General features: G+C 61.3%; 3 protein-coding genes across 5 annotated transcripts; 2 read left to right on the forward strand and 1 right to left on the reverse strand.

The window, feature by feature from the left end:
• Positions 1 to 570: 570 nt before the first annotated feature.
• RAB1B (RAB1B, member RAS oncogene family) lies at positions 571 to 8,319 on the forward strand (the record flags this gene model as incomplete). Its single annotated transcript, XM_080701448.1, has 5 exons — positions 571 to 670; positions 3,174 to 3,246; positions 3,527 to 3,622; positions 3,713 to 3,808; positions 7,993 to 8,319. Exons 1-5 carry the CDS (start codon positions 657 to 659, stop codon positions 8,317 to 8,319), a joined length of 606 nt encoding a protein of 201 aa, XP_080557574.1. The 5' UTR covers positions 571 to 656.
• Positions 8,320 to 10,157: 1,838 nt separating this feature from the next.
• Positions 10,158 to 14,849, forward strand: CNIH2 (cornichon family AMPA receptor auxiliary protein 2; the record flags this gene model as incomplete). Of its 2 annotated transcripts, XM_080714709.1 has the most annotated exons (6): positions 10,158 to 10,299; positions 13,542 to 13,610; positions 14,021 to 14,068; positions 14,314 to 14,426; positions 14,509 to 14,652; positions 14,822 to 14,849. In XM_080714709.1, 6 exons carry the CDS (start codon positions 10,219 to 10,221, stop codon positions 14,847 to 14,849), a joined length of 483 nt encoding a protein of 160 aa, XP_080570835.1. The 2 variants fall into 2 exon arrangements, with proteins under 2 accessions (XP_080570835.1, XP_080570834.1); XM_080714708.1 differs by lacking the exons at positions 10,158 to 10,299; positions 13,542 to 13,610 and adding an exon at positions 13,622 to 13,636.
• A 983-nt stretch (positions 14,850 to 15,832) lies between these two features.
• YIF1A (Yip1 interacting factor homolog A, membrane trafficking protein) lies at positions 15,833 to 19,308 on the reverse strand (the record flags this gene model as incomplete). 2 transcript variants are annotated; one of them, XM_080698627.1, is made up of 8 exons in its annotated part: positions 15,833 to 15,979; positions 16,070 to 16,163; positions 16,455 to 16,610; positions 16,764 to 16,821; positions 17,943 to 18,021; positions 18,133 to 18,237; positions 18,378 to 18,589; positions 19,278 to 19,308. In XM_080698627.1, the coding sequence occupies 8 exons, from the start codon at positions 19,306 to 19,308 to the stop codon at positions 15,833 to 15,835; spliced, it is 882 nt and encodes a 293-aa protein (XP_080554753.1). The 2 variants fall into 2 exon arrangements, with proteins under 2 accessions (XP_080554753.1, XP_080554754.1); XM_080698628.1 differs by lacking the exon at positions 16,455 to 16,610.
• Between the last annotated feature and the right edge of the window lie 1,118 nt (positions 19,309 to 20,426).

Consider the following 20,426-nt stretch of genomic DNA (forward strand, 5'->3'; position numbering starts at 1 on the left):
AGCTGTTAAGGGCGCCACTGGTGTGGGGCTTCTTAAGTCTTCACTTCTGGGATTCTAATAGCGCGGGCTTTGAGCTCTGGCCCCTAATATGTTGTGTGACCTTGAGCGAGTTTCCAGGACTCGATTTTTCATGTGAGGCCTGCCTGGGTGATGGGACTGGAGGGGTAGCTCTCGGGCAGAGTGCTTGGCCAGCATGCCCAAGACGCTGGCTTCCATCCCAAGCAATGCTCAAAACAATGTGTTATGGCATCCTCCTGGGACTGAGCTGAGTTCGCAAAGAACCCTGGACAAATAAACGTATAGGTCCTGCTGTTACTACTAGGCACCTTCTCATTTCATGATCACAAATGCGAGCCAAGAAGGTGAGGATGGCCGAGACCGGAGTGATATGGGCGCTAAGTTGAGTTGCCCACCCGGCAGCCGCCTCCGGCCCCAGCAGGCCCCGCGGGCGGCGGCGCGGCTTGCGCTTGCGCAGCGGCGGCGACTCGGACTCTTCGGGGAACTACAGGTCCCGGGAGGCAGCGCGGCGCGGCCCGAGCCGGGAGGGAGTGCGCCTGCGCGGCCGGGCGGGGCCTCTGGGCGGAGCGGCCACCATCTTGGAACGGGAGGCGGAGCAGAGCCGACTGGGAGCGACCGAGCGGGCCGCCGCCGCCGCCATGAACCCCGAATAGTGAGTGAGCCCCGCCCGCGCCGTCCGGCGCAGCCTCGATCCCGAGTACGGGGCTAATCGCTTACCGGGGTGGTTTGGTCTGGGTCAGGACTGCGCGGCGTCCCCACATCCGGGTCCCTCTTCCTCTGACACCCCCCCACATCCGGGTCCCGCCCCTCCCCCCGGGGGCCCGGACCCCGGCTTGACACCCCAGTCCTCGCGCGGGGGCCGGGGCCAGGCCTCCCTGCCCCGCGGTCCCGCGGCGCCGCCGTCCCCAGGCCCGTGTCCCCTGCTGCTGGCTGCGGCCGCAGCGGCGCGGAGCCTGTGGGAAGAGTCTGGCTTTGAGCCCGCGCGGCCCTTCAGGTGGGCCCGGAGCCTGCCTCGCCCGCGAGCCCGCGGCCCCCGCGCTCCCGCAGCCGGCTCCTCCCCGCCCGCACCTTTGCCCAGGCCCCGGCGCCGCCGACACAGCCTCTCCCTCCGCTGTCCACTGCAGAGGAATGTAGGAGAGTGGAATTTGATTCCCCTCCAGTGGGACTCCATCGTGCCACGCTCCTCGCTTCTCGGGCACCTCCCCCTGCGGATAAGCCCGCATCTAGTTGTCCCCAAGCATCCGTCGTCTCCTTCCTCTTCTGCCACTTCCTTTTTCTCCTCCAGCTCCAGGCCTCGGGTTTCCTTGGGAAGGGTGTAGCGCAGAGCCGGATTAGGAGGGGGAACAGAAGGGAAGCTGCAGGTTCTCGGAGACTGGTTTCCAGCCTCAAAATTGGCAGCCGTGTAACTTAGTATAAGCCATTGCCGTGTTGGACCTCTGGCTTCCTCCTGGGTTGGGAATAAAGACACATACCTCCTTGACTGTTGCAAGGGTTTAATGAGGAGGTCAGTTACAACTCAATAAGTACTAGCCCTGGTATCGTCACTTGTTGCCTCTCCTTGGTGGCTTCTTATGAGCTTCATTATTTGTTTACTTATTTATTTTGGGGGGATTGAACCTAGGGCCTCTTATCATGGGGCTATTTCCCCAGCTCTTTTAATTTTTTGGTTTTGAAACAGTCTTGCTAGGTTGCTAAGAGTCTCACCATGTTACTGAGGCTCTCCTTGAAGCTGCAATCCTCCCAGCCCTCCAAATACTTGGATTATAGGTATGAGACACCATATCCAGCTCCCTAGATCCTCCACCCCCCCTTTTTTGTGGTACTGGGGATTGAACCTAGGGGCAGTCGACCTCTGTGCTACACCCCCAACCCTATTTTTTATTTTTTATTTATTTATTTTTTTTGGTGGTACTGGAGTTCCTGGAAGTCCTTTTACCTCCAGGCTACACTCCCAGACCTATTTTTACATTTTTATTTGGAAACAGGGTCTCCTAAACCAGCACGCACAGCTGGCTTCAAACCTGCGAGATCCTCCTGTCTTTGCCTCCCAAGCGCGGGGATTACAAGCGTGCGCCACCATGCCCGGCCCCCAACCCTATTTTTTAATCTTTTTTTTCCCCCCCACGGGTCTGGGAATGGAACCCAGGGTCATTCTATCTCTGAGCTACACCCCCTGCCCTATTTTTTATTCTTTTGAAACATGGTCTCACTAAGTTGTGGAGGGCCTAAGTAGCTGAGGCTGTCCACAAACCGCCATCCTCCGGTTTCAGCCTCCTGAATACTGGGATTACAAGCGTGTGCCACCACGCCTGGCTTAATCTTTATTTTGAAACAGACTCTCACTAAGTAGCTGGGGCTGGGTGGTGAACCTGTGATCTTTCTGCCTCCCAAATACTGGGATTACAAGTGTGTGCCACCATTGGTACTGGGATGAAGCCCAGGGGCCTTCTGCCTCCAGGCTATATGCCCAACCTACTTTATATTTTGTTTGGAAACAGGGTCTCATTAATTTGCCGAGAGCCTCATTAAGTAGCTAAGAGTGGCTTCGAACTTGTGTCCTCCTGTCTCAGCCTCCCAAGTACTGGGATTACAAGTGTGCACCACCATACCTGGCCGTTTTTGTTTTTTTGAGACAAGGTCTTGCTAAGTACCCAGAGTGGCCTCAAACTTGTGATCTTCCTGCCTCAGTCTCTCTGCAATTACAGACATGTGCCGCCACCTCAGGCTATATCCCGAAGTCTCTATATAGCTTTTCACCTAACATTTTCTGAACTGGGCCCTGGTTTCCACTTCTGGGGCTTCCCCTCCTAGCTGGGCATAGCGTAGGGCTTAGTGAAAGTTCCCTAAATAGCCCCTACTTTACAGGACTACCAAGTTCGTTGGGAGTCAGGATAGGATACCCAGCTCTGCCACCCTTCTAGTTGTGATTCTTGGGCAAATCATGTTCTCTGCAACTCAGCGTCCTCCATGAAGTGGGGATCTAGACTCAGTATGCTGCAGGCCCTGTGGTTAGTGTGTTTGGGGGCTGGTGGGAGGATCAGGGGGCTCCGCATACACCTGAGGCATCTCTCAGGGCGTGGGGAGCTGTGGTGACACCAAGATGTCGGCAGGGGGCTTCCTGCCTGCCTTCACTCCTTCCTATCCTCTCTCTCCAGTGACTACCTGTTTAAGCTGCTTTTGATTGGTGACTCGGGCGTGGGCAAGTCATGCCTGCTCCTGCGGTTTGCTGTGAGTAAGAAGCCTCCCATACCATCCACATCCATTTGGGGTCCAGGCTGATGCCTGAGGTGGGGGACCAGGTACAGTCCAGAGCAGAGTTCTTGGGAGCCAAGAACAGGTTGCAGGACCTGGCAGCCTCGCATCTGACTGAACAGGCACAGGACTGGCCAGTTGGGGTGCTCAGAACTGGGCTCGGCAGTGCAGAGCTCGGCGGGGCCGGAGAGAGCTGGGGAAGCCTCCGGGGGCTGGCGCTCTCACTCAGGCCTTTTCTCTGGTTCCGCCCTTCCAGGATGACACGTACACAGAGAGTTACATCAGCACCATCGGGGTGGACTTCAAGATCCGAACCATCGAGCTGGATGGCAAGACCATCAAACTCCAGATCGTGAGTGGCTCTTCCCCGGCCCTAGGCGGAGGCCTCCTGGGAGGGGAGGGCTCGCCAGGCTGACCCGTCCCTCTCCCTGCTGCATCACAGTGGGACACGGCGGGTCAGGAGCGGTTCCGGACCATCACTTCCAGCTACTACCGGGGGGCTCACGGCATCATCGTGGTGTACGACGTCACTGACCAGGTACGCCCGTGCCTCCCTCCTGGCCCTGCCTCCTGGCCTTAGGTTGTGGCTCCTGCTTCCTTTTACTCCTCCTGTCTTCTTCCTGATGCTTCCTGGGAGGAGGCTGCACTCAGACTCACTTCACACGGAGGGAAGCAGTCACAGGAGCCGGTCCTCTGGAGGCCCTGCCTCGGGGCCTCATGCCTCCGCCCCTCCTGCTGCCTCGCTCTAGGCCTCCGGCACCTGCGTTTGGTGGGAGCTTAGTCAGTGGTGGCTGCTGTGTGGGGCCCATGCTTCCTGTATGAAGACACGGGGAGCAGCTGAAGGGCCTTGGCCGAGGAAGTGAGGGAGCCCTGCGCTCCGGGCCCGGGGTGAGCAGAGGCCAGTGGCGCCCAGGCTGCCAGTGGCTCCCGTCACACGTCCCTGGCAGCAGCGGTGACAGCAGAAGCTAGCTGACAGAATTTGTCATAGCCTCAAAGAGAATTTTTTTTTTCAAGAAGCGGGTCTAGCTTTGTGGCCCCGGCTAATCTAAAACTCCTGAGCGTGAGCAGTCTTCCTGCCACGGCCTCCCAAGTAGCTGGGACTCCAGGCGCATGCCACCATGCCTGACTTCGGGTGCTCTTCAGAGGCTGATTGCAAAATGTGATCCTCTTGTCTCCGCCTCCCAAGTACTGAGGTTATAAGCGTGCGCCGCGCCAGGCAGCTCAGCGTCCTTTCAGTGATGCACCCATGCTGCCCCCGCCCCAGCCTTTTTGGGGGGGGGATCTGGGGATGGAACCCAGGAGCATTTGACCTACGAGCTACACCCTCTGGCCTATTTTTTATTCTTTATTTTGAAACGGTCTCACTGAGTTGCAGAGAGCCTCACTAAGTAAGGCTGTCTGCGAACCACGATCCTCCAGTCTCAGCCTCCCAAATGCTGGGATTACAAGCGTGCGCCACCACGCCCGGCTCACCCCATTTTTTTACTTCTGACTGACTGCAGCTGCCTCCTCACTCTCCCTGCTTTGTTCTGTCCACTTTTCTGGTGCGTGTGTGTTACTGGGGATGGAACCCAGGGGCATCTACCTCCGAGCTACTCCCCCTGCCCTGTTATTTTATTCTTTATTTTGAAACCGGGTCTCACTAAGTTGCAGAGGACCTCACTAAGTAGCTGAGGCTGTCCTCAAACCGCGATCTTCCTGTCTCAGCATTCTGAATGCTGGGATTACAAGCTTGCTCCACCATGCTTGGCTCCTACTTTATTCTTTATTTTGAAACAAGGTCTCGCTAATTAGTGGAGAGCCTTCTGTTACTGAGACTGGTCGTGAACCTGTGGTCCTCCTGTCTCAGCCTCCCAAGTACTGGGATTGCAAGATGTGTCACCACACCAGGCTTGGCTTCAGTTCTTAAACTAAACAGCTCTGGCCACGGAGCCCCCCTCCGTGTGTGTGCTTTGCTGACTCTTGATGTTTCTTTATTCAGATCTTCATGGTCTGACCTCGTGAGCTCTGAATGGTGGGGTTAGGTAACTTGACTTCCCAGTCAGTCAGGGCAAAGCTAGGCTTGGATCCCAGGGCACCTGGCTTTGAGCGGACTCTTTCCTGAGGCGCCTTGCCTGTGCCCCAGCCCAGCTGCAGAACACAGATGTTCAGCACTGGCCTCTCCATCTCTCCCCAATCTCACGGCTGCATCTCATTTTTTTCTTTTTTCTTTTTTTGTGGTGCCAGGGTTCAAACCCAGGGGCATTCTGTGTAGAACTCCAAGCTATACCCCCAGCCCTATTCTTTATTTTGAGACAGGCTCTCACTAAGTTGTGGAGGGCCTAACTAAGTAGCTGAGGCTGGCAGCAAACCTACAATCCTCCTGTCTCAGCCTCCCAAGTACTGGGATTACAGCTGCATCACCACGCCCGGCTTACTTTATTTTTTGAAATAGGATCTCATAGTACTTGGGAGGATCACAGATTAAAGGACAATCTTAGCAGGTAGTGAGAACCTGTTTCAAAATAAAAATAAAATAGGGCTGGGGATGTAGCTCAGAGGTAGAATACCTTTGGGTTCAATCTCCAGTGCCACAAAAAAAAAAAAAAAAGAAGAAGAAAGAAGTAGTATCTTGCTAGGTTTCTGAGAACCTCGCTACTTACTGGGACTCCTCAAACCTGGGCTCTTCCAGTCTCAGCCTCCTGAGTGCTGGGATTCTAGGCACGCGCCACCATGCCCCAGGCTCTGCGTCCTCATCTTCCTAACGGAATCCCTGTCAGCCTGACCGGAAACTCTCCCCTCCCCCATCCAGTCCGTCTCAAGGCCCCTCTGTTCTCATCTCCCTCAGATCTGTCCCCTCGTAATAATAGCAGTGATGAGGATAATAGCCGCTCTTGCTAATTAAGCACTTGTTATGAGACAGGCCTGTATTCTTTCTCTCACGCAAACAACAGCCCCGCCAGGAGGTACTGTATTATACCAAACAGGAAACTGAGGCTGCCGAGGTCGGGTGACAGACTGAAAGCCGCGCGTTCCCTGCGGAGCCAGGGCTTCACTGGGACGGCCTTGCCCTACTAAGGCTGTGTCCTTCCCTGTTGCACTCTGGACTATTCCATCCTCTCCCAGTTGGTCTCCATCTTTTTGCTGGCCTTCTCCGGCCTCCCCACTCCTGCCGAGGCCATGTTTCCAGAACACGGGTGTGATCCTGTTCCTCATGTGCGAAAAGGCCCACTCGCTCTTGTTTGTCCCAGGTGAGCCAGGTTAAGCCCAGCTCTGCTCTGCCTGGTCCCCGTGACATCCCACTTGTCCCCACTCCCCAAAGACCCCATGCCGTCCCATCTGTGACCCAGCCTGTGCGGGCACCTCGGCCGCTGCCTCTCCCGCACAAGGTCACTTTGTACCTGCAGACTCAGTCCTGGGGCTCCCCAGCTTTTGCCCTCCATCCCATCTTGCTGTTGTGTGTACTGGTCTCTTTCTTGCTTGTCCCCTGATAGCCTTAGGCAGGCTGGGGATGGAGCCTGCCTGCTTGGGACCTGGCGAGAGGCGGCCATCAGATCCCAGTGGGAGGCCGCCCGCCAGCAGCTCCAGCTCAGGCGCTTTCCTATTTCCTAGTTCTGACCTTTGCACTGAGCCAGGCAGCTGGCTGCTGGGGAGTCCAAGGCCCAGCAATGAGGCTGTTGGTGCCAGACAGTGCCAGATGTAGGAAGTGTGTTCAGGTGTGCACCCAGGAAACCTGACCCCCTCGGGCCAGGGCCGCCTCTGAGAGGACCTACCTCCTGCTTGGAACCTTAAGCTTCAAATCTTCAAGGGATTTCCCCCCCACCCCACCCCGGTACTGAGGATGGAACCCAGGAGCATTCTACCTGGGAGCTACACCCCCAACCCTATATTTTATTATTTTTAATTTGAAACAGGTCTCACTGAGTTGCTTCACTTAGTAGCTGAGGCTGTCCGCTAACCATGATCCTCCTGTCTCAGCCTCCCGAATGCTGGGATTACAAGCGTGTGCCACCACACCCGGCTCTTTTATTTTATTTTTGGTGGTACTGGGGTTCCTGGAAACCCTTCTACCTCCAGGCTACACTCCCAGACCTATTTTATATTTTTATTTGGAAACAGGGTCTCTTAAGCTAGCAAGGCTGGCTTCAAACCTGCGCGATCTTGCCGGGCGTGGTGACGCACGCTTGTAATCCCTGCACTTGGGAGGCAGAGACAGGAGGATCACGCAGGTTCGAAGCCAGCCGCGAGCGCTGGTTTAAGAGACCCTGTTTCCAAATAAAAATATTACAAAAAAAAAAATAGGTCTGGGAGTGTAGCCCAGAGGTAGAAGGGCTTCCAGGAACCCCAGTACCACCAAAAAAAAAAAAAAAACCTGCGCGATCCTCCTGTCTCCGCCTCCGAAGCTCGGGGGTTACAAGCGTGTGCCACCACGCCTGGCTTCATGCCCAGCTCTTAAGGGGATTTTTAAGGCCACTTTGGAGACTTGGTGGCCGGTCCCCCTGTGGCCTGCCTCTGCCGCCATGCTGGCTCCCTCTCATCTGTGGTCAGGCCCAGGCGGTTGAGGTGTGGGGCTGCTGGCTGGCCCCCGGGGTGTGCTGGGCCTGGCCCTGGGGTCCCAGGCGGAGCGGGCGGGCTTCCTCTGGATCCCTGAGCCCAGGCTGCTGCCTGGCCCTCAGAGGAGTCTCTCCAGGCCGAGGGGGGCCGGGAGCTGGGAGCTCAGTAACTCTCACCCCGGGCCCCCAGGAGTCCTACGCCAACGTGAAGCAGTGGCTGCAGGAGATCGACCGCTACGCCAGTGAGAACGTCAATAAGCTTCTGGTGGGCAACAAGAGCGACCTCACCACCAAGAAGGTGGTGGACAGCACCACAGCCAAGGAGTTTGCAGATTCCCTGGGCATCCCCTTCCTGGAGACGAGTGCCAAGAACGCCACCAATGTCGAGCAGGCCTTCATGACTATGGCTGCTGAGATCAAAAAGCGGATGGGGCCAGGGGCGGCCTCGGGCGGTGAGCGGCCCAACCTCAAGATCGACAGCACCCCCGTGAAGCCGGCCGGCGGAGGCTGTTGCTAGGTGGGGCACGGGTGGGCCAGGAGGGCGCCTTCTCCAGATGATGCCCCTGGAGGGGCAGGAGCCGCCTCCCTCTGCCTCTCCTAGGGCATTTGAGTCTGTGGCTTTGGGGTGTCCTGGGCCCCCATCTCCCTCTGGCCCATCTGCCTGCGCTCTGGTTGTCAGGGCCCCAGGGAGGAGGGGCTGGGCCTGGGGCAGGGGCGGGCCGCTCTGCTGCCTGCAGGTACCTTGAGGAAAGCCCCACCGTGCACCTTCCTCGGAAAGAGGGCTCAGCTGTCTTCTCCCCACCCCGTGTGCTGCAAGGGGAGTCTCCCTTCCCAAGGGCTGAGGGCCTCCCTGGCCCCTGCTGCCGGTGGCTAGTCAGTGCCTGGGCCTTGAGCGAGGCCGAGGGTCTAGGGTGCGCGCTGGCCTCAGTTCAGGCTTGGGGGTGCTGGGTCACAGCAGCCATCCTTCCCTCTTCCGTTCCAGCCGTCCAGCCACGGTGGGTCCCGTACAGCTAGGGCAGGTGGGCGGGCAGCGGCGCTGGGCCTGTGTCTTGAGCCCCGGGGGAGCCTGCTCCTGCCGCCCGCCCCACCAGAGCCAGGCCCCGCGCTGCCTGCCCACCTGCCCCTTTGTCCCTGGCAGCAGAGGCGGAGACGGAAGGCCCCCCAAGCAGAGGCCGCTGGGCACCAGCCTTAACCCTCACTCTGCCAGCACCTTCCTCCCCGAGGCAGCGCTGCTGGCCTGTTCTTCAGCCTCACCCCTGCCGCTACTCTGGGAGATGTGGGTGCAGCCCTGGAGCTCTGCTCACCCCTCCCCACCCAGGATCCTGGCTCCTGCCCTTTGGCTCAGCTTCCTGCAGAAACCCTTGGTCTCTACCTAAGAAGCCATGTCCCTTGTGCTGTCTCTTGCCTGTCCCACCTGTGCCCCGCCCTCCCGCTTGTATTTAAGTCCCTGGGCCACCCCTTGGGGTGGCCTCACTCCCAGGTCCCCCTCTTGGTGTCATGTCAGGCATTTTGCAAGGAAAAGCCACTTGGGGAAAGACAGAAAAGGACACACACACAAAAAAAAAATCAATAAATTTCCACTGGCCCTCTGGTGAGCCGAGGGTTTTTGCAAGGAAGTTGCGGTGGCTGAGTGTGGTCTGTGGTCCCAGAGCCGTGGGGTGGGGGAGGGGCCGGTCTCAACTTGGGACGCACGGGGTGGGGTGGGTCCCGGGTCCCGGCTGGGACGCTGGTGTCTTAAGGTTGCTGGCAAAAGCCCTTGACCCACATACTGGGGCCAGGAGAGCTGCCCGCTTGTGCTGCTGTGGGCCGTCCCCAAGGGCCCAGCACGGATCTGAGGAGGGAGGCGGGCGGCCACCGGCGAATACCTGGTGAGCCGCGGCCAGCACCCGGGCGGCACCGTCCAAAGCGCGGAGGGGGCCGGGGCCTCCCGCAGCTGTGCCCGCCACACCTGGCTCACGCCCCGTCCAGCCCCGGGTCCCAGCCTCGCTTCTGGCTTCTAGCCAGGTGCCTCGGTCCTCGGCCCGGCGGCAAGTGTCCCGCGCTGAGCGAGCGCCGGGCCGCCTGCGTGGCGGGACGTGGGGGGCGCAGCCGGCCCCGCCCGAGGCCGCTGCACGGCGGCCCCGCCCCCGGCTCCGCCCCGCCGGCTTCGCGGGCTGGAGAGCGAGGGAGCCGCGGGCGAGGGATCGCAGGATGAGCGATCGGGGCCCGGGCAGCCGGCAGCGGACGCGCCCCCCGAGCCCCCCGGCCCGCGCCCCGCGCCCCCCTCGGCCCCGCGGCCCCGGCCCCGGCCGCGCCGCCCGCCTCCCCCGAGCCCCTCGGGCCATGCCCGGTCGGCCCTGAGCGCGGGCCGGGGGGCGTCCCCTTGCGCCCGGACCCCGCGCTGGCGCCCCCCGGGCCGCCGCCCGGCGCGGGGGCCATGGCGTTCACCTTCGCCGCGTTCTGCTACATGCTCACCCTGGTGCTGTGCGCCTCCCTCATCTTCTTTGTCATCTGGCACGTAAGACGGGGCTGGGGCTGGGGCTGGGGCCGGGGGGCAGGGGGCGCAGGGAGCGGGAAGGGGCCGGGGCGGATGGTCTCGGAGCCCCGGGGAAACTTGGAGCCTCCCCTCAGCCATCCCTCCTCCTTCGGCTTCTGTTCGCCCCCATTAACACCCCCCACCGTCGGCTTCCTTCCCGGGGGGGCCTTCTCCACCGCCCCCGCTGTCTGTGGGTATGGCAGTCGGCCCCGGACCCCCTCCCCTGCCCTAGCCAGTCGTGGGGAGGGGAGCAGAATTCTGGAATTTTTGCTCCTCTCTTCCTGCTCTCTCAACCAGCCACCTCCATTTGTCTGTCCATCGGCAGTTTGTCTGTCTGTTGCCCCCCCACCTTGTGGGTTTTTCCAGCGAGTGATGGAGCTGGTTACTATGGCAACTGCATCTGTTTACAGGACCCACATACCTTGGCGCCCATTAACCCTTTCCCTTCCCAGCCCCCTCCCTGACCAAGCAGTGATAGACTCTGAGCAGCCCTGGAAGCCCAGCCCCCACTGGGCTCACTCGGGTGCCCCAGGTTCCCTCTCCCCCCACTCCCTCCTGTCCCTGCTTCCACATCCCCTTTGTTCAGTCTCCTGGCCTGGCCTCAGCCTGTGCCGCGGCTCTCCCTTGGCGGGTCCCCTACCTCTCCTCTGTGGCCCTCTCCTCCTGGGCCACCTCCACTTGGCCCCTTCCTCTCACTACAGAACTATAAGCTCGTCTTGGGGCCCTGGCCTCTTCACTGCCCTCCTCCTTTCTCCCTGAGGCTCTGCCCATCCGGCTCCCCTCCAGCCTCTGTCTGTTGCAGCTGCTGGCACCTTCTGCTCACACCTCTGGTTCCTGCCACCCTGCTCGTCCCCTTGGGGGTCCCCGCCCTCTCCAGGGCCTGTCCCCATACTGCTTCCTCTTTCTTTTTCTGGGACCTGCAGCCTGCTCCGGGCTTCTCCCTGCACTCTCCACCCACCCCTCCCTCGCTACCCCACTGGCTTTCTCCTCACAGGGGACTCCACACACCGCTGTGCCGCTCTGAGCGTGAGCCCATCTCCAGCCCTGTCTGTCCCCGCTTTGCACCCCTCTTGCTCTCTGGGCCTCTCGGTCGCTATTTCTTTTCTCTTCCCTTTGCTCTATTTCTCTCTCCCTTCTTCCAGACCCCTGGTGACCACACTGAGCGTCCTGCCCCGTGCCCGGGGCCTTGGACAGTCCTGTGGGGTAGAAGCAGGGCTTGGGTCCTAAGGACTGGAAGGAATTGGGAGCCACAGCTCAGGGAACACGAGACTAGCCAGCTCCTGGAACTCCAGAAGCCCCGTCAGGCACCTCGCCACCCAGGGGCCCACAGTCCCTGAGGGGTCTCTGCCCCAGGGGAGCTTCAGGAAAGCCCCTCATCCATACACCTGTGTCCGTGAGGACAGGCTCTGAGGGAGCTCAGGATGCATCAGTGCAGCAGACGTCCTTGTGGAGCGCCCTGCTTGAGAGGAAGGGCCCGAGCTTTGAAGTAACGCCTTTGTCCATTCAACAGATGCGTACAGAGCACCTACTGTGTGTGAGGCCCAGTGATCATACAAGTCATTTATCCAGAATCGGGGACGTGGGCTCATAGACATCAGTGCCCACAGTGAGGTCGCTAAGGGGGCAGAGGACAGGAGTTGTGGTCCTCAGGCCAAAGCTGGTAAGGGCAGGACCCCAGATGTCACCTCAGCCCCTGAGCCCAGGTCTCACTGGTCGCTAGGCAACCCTAGTGGTGAGTGACGCGTGTCAGCTGTCACCGTGGGGGATTGTTTGTTCCGGGGGGGGGGGGGGCTGAGTCAGCGCCAGGCAGCCTGGGGGGTGGGAGGCGCGACACCCGCTGCCTCTGCTGGTGCCAGCTCGGGGGCAGACAGACGGCACCCTTCCGCTCCCTGCTGGACCCTGCTGCTGTGCCTGTCAGGCGGGTGGCTGCCCAGAGTCAATGAGAAGTTGGAGGAGGGGCTCCAGATGGCCCCAGCTCCCTCCAGGAAGCCCATGTTCTTTCCCTCTGAGCCGTCTGGGGTCTGGGATGCTTGGGGGTGGTGGGCCTGCTGCCTCGTCTTAGAGCTGGAGCTGAGGAAGGGACCCACTCATCGCCAGCCCACCTCCCTCAGTTCACTTGCCGGCTCCCCCCAGCTCCAGCCTAGCATCCTCTCAGACACCTGCTCCCCTCAGGAGTTCCCTGCTGGCGGGGACACTGTCATCAGCCACATACCCTGATGGAAGGCACCGTGGGCCCCTGTGTTTTACTCCCCCCGCCCGAGCCCTTCGGAGCCGGCTTCTAGAGAGCCCCTGAATCCTCTCCATCTCCACTCCACTCTCCACACTCAAACCACCACCAACTCCTACCCGGACAGCCAACAGTCCTCGCCTGGACCGGCCTGAGTATGACAGTGATGAGCACTTTGAGCTCTGGAGCGTGGCCTTGGACAAGACACCTCTGCCTCTGCTTCCTCGCTTTCAAAACAAACGGAAATACTAGCACTAAGTCATTCAGTTGTCGCAAGCTTTGATGAGCTGTTAAACATAAAGCCCCCGGGTGGATGTCTTGGCTGTGACTGTAGCCAGCTTGTGCCCCGCCAGCCCTGACATCGGCCTGGCTGCCCCCTTCTGCTGCTCTGCAACCACGTGGCTCCCTCCCGGGTGGCAAGCCCACGCTCCCAGCACCGTATCTGGCTCCTCCGGCCTCTCCAGCCCTGTCTCGCACCATCCCTTCCCTCCCGCTCTCCTCACTTGCACCCCAGCACCGCGAGCTTACAGCTTCCTGAATGTTCTCAACACTGTGCTTTTGTACCTGCTATTCCTGCTGCTTGGACTGCTGTTCTCCCATTTGTTCACCAAACGCCCACTCGGAGTCAGCCTGAACCCCCACCACGCCACACGGGGTCCCGCTGTACCCCACAGCCAGGATCACCTGGGATGTAGTCGGAGTTCTCCTGCCCCCGACTTGGGCTCTCGCAGCCGGGCCTTGGGTCTCCCACAGCAGAGAAGGGCCGCGTGCTGGGATGTTTGGGGCGTGGGTGTAGTGGACACGAACTGGACATCAGGACATTGCAGTTAGGTGACCTTGGGCAGCGGCCTGCTCCTCCCCGGGCCTCAGTTTCTCCACTTTGTAACAAGCTCCATCTGGCTCGGTCCCCATGTGTAAATTCCTGTCCCACAGAGGGTGGGTGTGGGAGGCCATCCCCTGCTGCCCTGACCCTGACGGGCGCACACCCCTCCCCCAGATCATAGCCTTTGATGAGCTGCGGACCGACTTCAAGAACCCCATCGACCAGGGGAACCCAGCGCGGGCAGTAAGTGATACATGTGCTGTGCCGAGGTGTGTCCGTCCGTCTGTCTTTCCTTCTGTCGTGGGCGGGATGGGGTGGGAAGGGCAGTTGGAGAGTGAGGGTGCAGGGTGGGGGGCCAGCGACCATGCCCCTTCCCCTCTGTCCCCGCCCCCAGCAAACACCTGGCGCGGGCTCCAGGCTCGGGTTCCTCCTGGCGGGGCAGCCGTTGCTAGGCTCTGGGCCGTTGCCGTGGAGACGCGGGTGAAGGCCCCTCCATGGTGACGGTCGCTATGGAGACGGCGCGGCTGCTTCCTTGACGCGGCAGCCTCACAGCAGAGACTGCTCTGGCGCCTCCTGGCGGCCACACGTGGGACAGTGGGGAGCGCCGAGCGCCTGTTTGGCCGAGGTCCCCATGGCCTTTTCTTCCTCCACAGCGCGAGCGTTTAAAAAACATCGAACGCATCTGCTGCCTCCTGAGGAAGGTCAGTGTCAGGGCTGGGGCAGGAGGCTCCTGGCCCCGCGCTGCATCCACTCTGTGGCCCAGAGCCAGGCCTCTTGGAGCCTGTTTGATCCACTTGGCCACCCGGGAGGGCGTGGGAGGCCAGAAGCCCTTTAGATCTGAGTCCATGGGGCATCTGTACCTCGCGAACCCCAGCTCCCCTCTGTGCCCTTGAAGCTTGTGTCTGTCCTGACACGCGGCCACTGACTTCTTGCCCTCGCTCCCCAGCTGGTGGTCCCGGAATACTCCATCCACGGCCTCTTCTGTCTGATGTTTCTGTGTGCAGCAGAGTGGGTGACCCTGGGCCTCAACATCCCCCTCCTCTTCTACCACCTCTGGAGGTGAGGGCAGCAGCTGCGAGCAAGGCTGTGACGGGGGTGGGCGCCTGGATGGCTGGCGGGACTCAGGCCTCTGCCCACCCAGGTATTTCCACCGTCCTGCGGATGGCTCTGAGGTCATGTATGATGCGGTCTCCATCATGAATGCTGACATCCTCAACTACTGCCAGAAGGAGTCCTGGTGCAAACTTGCCTTCTACCTGCTCTCCTTCTTCTATTACCTGTACAGGTGAGGCCCTGGCCTTGGCAGGCAGAACTCAGGGAAAGGGTATTCCAGGCCTCCTGCTTCCATCCCCAGTTCCTGCCCTTTGAACGTGAGGGCTAAGGGCAATCCCGGGTGTGACCGGGTGGGTGGCCGGCTCGCTCAGGGCTCAGGCTCGTGCCTTATCTTCCCACAGTATGGTTTATACGTTGGTGAGTTTCTAAGGGGGAAGCCGGCCAGGGAGAGCCCAGAACGGACCGGACGCCTGTGCACCCCCAGCCCCGCCCCTCGGCCGCAGAGGCCTCAGCCCTGCGGAGGGAGGGGGCACTGGTGCCCCCAGCCTCTCCACCTCCCAAACTGCTGCTGCGGGGACCCCCCACCCCGCCTTCAGAGCCCTCCCCCTTGGACTAGGGCCAGGCAGAGCTCTAAATAAGGGCAGAGGCTCCTCTGCCAGCCTGCAGTGAGGCATGGCAGTCAGACCTGGAAGGGGCGGGACTTCCGGCCTTGTCCACTGGGGGGGATTTGGCCCTGCCACCAGGCAGATCTTGACCTGGAAATTCTGGGCCGCCCCCCTCCACCCTCAACCTGAGGCTCCCCCTGCAGGTGGGGGAGCCCCTGCACCAGAATGAGCAGGCTCAGCGGGGGGCAGCTCCACCCCTAGTCTGCCCTCCCCTCCCCTTGCTCTCCCCCCAACCCTGTTTCCAGCTGCCCTGACCCCAACCCACCGTCTCTTGAACCTATTTTCTATGTTGCCTGGAGGAGTCCGGCACCCCCTCCCCGGCCATTTGTGACAAAAATATGAATAAACTACTGCAAATACATGGGCCTCAATCTGCTCCTGAAAGGCCTGAGGAGGACGGGGTTAGGCAGGGACTTGGGAGGGGGCAGCCACAGCGTCACCCCCAGCCCCAGGCCTCGCTGGGCCCCGCTCAGATGGGTCGAGGCCCGCCAGGTCTTCCTGGCAGCTGTTCCTGCCCGTCCCAGATGTTTGCTGAAACCCTTATACCCAGTCCCCGCCTCCAGGGGGGACTTCCCTAGGCCTGCCCTCCTCCCTCCTCTGGGCCAGCTGCAAGCTGGTCCCTTGGGTAACAGAAAGATCCAGAGGTGCCTGCAGCTTCCCCTCAGGCCCCAGGAACGAGGGAGAAACCAAGTTGAGGAGAGCAAATCTTCAATGTACGGAAAAATCTGTGCCCATCAGGGCCCGGAGTCACCGGACCAGGTGGAAAGTCAGCCAGTATATGATGAGGGGCTGGAAGGCCGCAGCTCCCAGGGTCAGGTAGAGCTGGAGGCGGTGGCGGGAGGCCAGGCCCCCCACGCTGTCGGGGCCCAGGGCCGCTGTCCGCAAGGAGCGCACCTGGAAGAAAGCACAGCGCCGAGGCCGGCTCAGGAGGAGGCTTGGCCCCAGCTCGGCCCGTGAGGCGGGGCGGGGCGGGCCCAGACTCACGATGAAGTACATGAGCGCAGACGAGGTCCAGGCCAGGGCCACGAAGTAGCCGTCGCTGCCGAACAGCAGCCCCGTGAGCACGCTGAGGATCATCCTGGGGGAGGGCGCTGGTGACCCGGAGCCCGCCGTCACCCCAAGCCGCCCCACAAGGGCGGGGACCCAGAATGATCTGCAAGCCCAGCACGCAGCCCCAGGACCTGGACGAGACCTCCGCTCCCCAAGTGACTCCTCTCTCTCCTGAGGGCCCCTCAGTTCCTGGGGAGAGTGCTACAAACAGTCCCTCTGACGGAGGAGAGCGAGCAGGCTGGCCGGGGAGATGCATCGCAGGGTCACCGTGGGGCCGCAGCCTCCTCCGAGCCCGCCACACCGGCCCGGAGGTACTCACCCCACGTATTTGTAGCCGCTGTAGGCCACCAGGTGGAAGGTGCTCAGGTCACTGCGCACGGTCGCGAGGTAGAGGCCCAGGAGCAGGGCCAGCACCTCCATCACCATCCACACCAGCGCGCTGCTCGCACACAGGCCCAGCACCTCTGGGGAGAACCTGGTGGTGGGAGGTCAGGTCAGAACCGGCCACGGGGGGTGGGGGGTGGGGGGGTGCAAGGCTGGGGGCAGTGAGGGGCGAGCAGGGACCTGGGACAAGTCCCTGGGGAAAGGGGGGCGGTGGGCCAGGAGGGAGGAGGGGGTTGGCACCAACCTTTTCTGAATGCCCAGGGCCATTCCAGCCAGCAGCACGTAGGTGAGGAAGGCCATGGCTGCCAGGAGTCAGAGGGAGGCCATCAGCCCGGCTTCCTCCCCACCCCCGGCACCCCTGCTTCCACCGCACCCTTCCCTCTGCACATCCACACCTGGCTTCCGCATTTGGCCCCCTGCCAGCCCAGGATGCCTCCCCCCAGCCAGGTCTCTCCCTGAGTAAATGCCACCTGACCCTTCTCCCAGGACCACCCACTCCCTCCTCCCCTCTCCCTGTGCCAGGAAACTCATCGGTTTCCTGCTGTGTCTTAGAGACCATGTCACGGGCCAAGGCCATTGCTCACCCTACACAGGGATCACCCTGATCTCTGGCAAGACGAGAGGGACAAAGTGTAGATTGAGGACAGGCTGTCTGAGAGCCCAAGACTGTGGGGTGACCTCACTTCAGCCAGCAATTCCAAGCCTGGCCACTGGCACTGGCTATGGCTCTGGTTACCCCGACAACACAGAGATCTCCCGAGTTTAAGTCTGAGCACAAGGAATGAAGGACGGAAGAGCCTTTGTCCTTCCTGGGGCACCTAGGAGGCTGTCCTTCCTAGCTGCTCCTCTGAGGACTGGCCCTGGCCCCGTGAGGGCAGAGCAAGGGAAGAGTCAGCCAGCCTCAGCAGAGGGGGCACTGACAACCCCCATGTGGCAGTTGTGGGGACCCAGAAGGGCGCAGCCGACTGCGCGGGGGCCAGGGCAGGCTTCCCGGAGGCGGCCTTGGAGGACAGATGCTGACGGTAGTGGCTGGTATGTACTGTGTGTCTCCGGCGTGCCAGGCGCCAACACGCATCACCTCCCTGAGTCTGCACGCTCACCCTCTGAGGCAGGGGCTGTTACTACTCCTGCCAAGAAGTTCCGCGGCTGGAAGTGGCAGGGCCGAGTGCAAACCCAGGGCCCAGGTTAGAGAGGGGCAGCTCCATATAAAGAAGCAGGAAGGCCACAAAAGGGTGCTGCGGGGACACTGAAGGCACGGAAGTTCCTTACTGGTCACCTCACCCCATCGACCTGGTGCCCAGCAAGTGCCACACGTGGAAAACACCAGCAGCAGATGCTGATCAACACTTGGGCCTCTCTCCCCAGGCACGCCTCGAGGCACAAGCTCCCACACTCGGTCCCCCAGCCCAGCTCAGGGACTCACTGGGGATGTAGAGGTCAGGGGCGTTGAGGTCCTGCCGAGGGGGCAGAGGCACGTCGTGACTGTACTGCAATTCCCAGCTCTGCAGTGGCGGCAGCGGCCAGGTCGGCAGGAGCAGAGAAGAGAAGAGGAGGCTGAGGCCCGGGCGCTGTGGCGGGGGCGGGGGCGCCAGCTCACCTGGGAGGACGCTCACCTGGTGTGTGTAGGGGAAGACCAGCAGCCCTAGCTTCTTGGCCACGTAGGCTGTGTCCACAGCGAAAAAATACTTGAGTTTGTTCACAGACACGAAACGGTGTAGCTGGGAGGGGAGAAAGGAGGCTGTGGGGAGGGTCACACCCAGAGCCTCAACCGGGGGCTGCCAGGAGCATCAGGTGGGATGGGGTGATGCCCCAGCTATGGCCAGAAACCCTGCCGCCCCTCCCCGGGGGGAGGCCACACCTCCTTGTGCACCATGTCTTTCCCATGAGATGCGATGGAGCTGCCATAGGCCATAGCCACGTTGGCCACTGGGTCTCCAAGCAAGTGGTTGACATTGAAGGCCACGTCAGCTCCTGGGGCTAGGTATCCCCCCGGCTGGCTGGGATAACCACCGCTTGTGTCATCGAAGAGGGGAGGGGGATCCGGAGCGGCCCGGGCCCTGTGCTTGGAACCTGTGGGTTTAGAAGTACCAGAGTGGGTGACAGGATGCCAAGCAAAACCCAAACCACTGCCCTCTCCTCCAGCTCGGCATCCCTCCGCGGAACCTAGAGCATCGACCAATCCGATGTCAGCCAATCCGTGTCAGCTGTGTGAAGAGAAGCTCATTCAAAACGCACTTCGATGAGAAATCCTTTGTGAAAAACCCTTTACTAAATGTATGCGATGAGAGGGCGTCTGGAGGTGGCCGCCCCTGGGGCTCCAGGGGACCTCTCAGGAGGAGGGACTGCTGAAGGGAGCCGTGGACAGCAAGCAGCCGTTTGCTAGAAACTGGCAGGGCGCTTGAAAGGACATCCCTGCGTGAACAGGGATAGGGAGGGCGGCAGCTGGCTGTCTGGAGGCACTAGACAACGGTCGGGGACTTGCCAGGGTCCAGGCAGGGAAAGGAAGTTCGGAAGTGGACCCCGTGAGTGCCGGGGTCGGCCGAGCGGATCCCAGCTGTGCTATCACTGCCCTATCTCAGGATTGGCCAGACAGAGCGAAGTCCGGGACGCGTTGCAGTCTCGCAGGGCGGGAACCTCACTGACACCCCCGCCCAGGGCAGCGGTCGCCGCCGCCCCTCTCGCTCAGCGAGCGCGGGCTGCGCCCAAGGGTTTCCTCTGGCGGGCCAGGCCGCGCCCGCCCGCCCCGCACCCCACGCACCGTGGGCTCCGTAGCCCGAATGATAAGCCATGGCCGCGATGCTCGCTCTCTCCGAAGGCCAGATGCGCTGCCTCGTGGGTGCCAATACTAACGGGGCGGCTGCTCCTCTTCCTGGGCTCCAACTGAAGTTACCCGGCAGCCCGACACGTCCCCCAGCTAGCCGACGGCAGCCGCCATGCCCCTAGCGTCAGCCTCCGCCGACGCCCATTGGCTCTTCGGCGGCGCCGGGTCGCCTCTCCCCTCTTCCGATTGGCTACAGGGGAGCTCCTGCCAAAGCGGATTCGGCCGTACTCGACTTCCGGGCGAGGAATAGGCGGAGCTATTCGAGGAGCTCTCTGATTTGATATTGGACTTGCTCATTCGCGGCGGGAGCAGCCAATAGGTGAGAGGATGTTGCGAATTATTCCGCGTCTGCGCGGTGGGACGCTTGACGCTACCTCTGCCACGACTACACCCCGAGCAAGACTCAGCCGGCCTGCGGCTGGAGTCCGGGAACCCAGCTCCTCTTGGTGGGACGTACTACGAGAGGGAGTGGGGTGGCCAGTCCCTGACCAGGCCCCGCCCCTCGGGTCCCTGCCCCTCCCTCTCCGTGCTCGCTCTCCTCTCCGGCCCCCAGATTTCGCCCAATCCTGGAACCGAGCCCCAGCCGACCTGGAGGTGTTGGTTGGGAGCCTGGGCCGGGCCCTGTCCACGCGGCCGAGAAGCCCGGGAACCCGACTCCTCCTCCCACCTCCCACTCCTCCTTTCCGTGCTGGTGCTGTCCGTCCTACGGTGCTGAAAATGCCCTCCCGCTTCCGCCACCACCCTGCAGACCCGCGGGGGCCTCTGCTGGGAGCGCTCCGAGATTCTAGATCCCTATGCTTCGCGCGCGCGTATCTTGAAAAACGGACACCCAGAATATCTGAATTCCCGGAGATTGGATGGTATATCTGGGGCAGAATCCGATCGACTGTACAAAGGCCAATTCTTTTGAGGGGGCGCGAGGTGTGCTGATTTATATTTCCTGAAGCTGCAGCCGAAATTCCCGAGTCACTGCCAGGCCTGTAATGGACAAGAGAGGCCCCCGAGCCTCAGTGTAGTCCCAGGGGCTCCTTTCTCTCCACCCAGGTTCTGAGCACTTCCACCCTCCCTGGGGACAGGCGAGGCCCT

This window comes from Muscardinus avellanarius, assembly GCF_963383645.1.
Source record: "Muscardinus avellanarius genome assembly, chromosome: 1".
NCBI classification, from domain to species: domain Eukaryota; kingdom Metazoa; phylum Chordata; class Mammalia; order Rodentia; family Gliridae; genus Muscardinus; species Muscardinus avellanarius.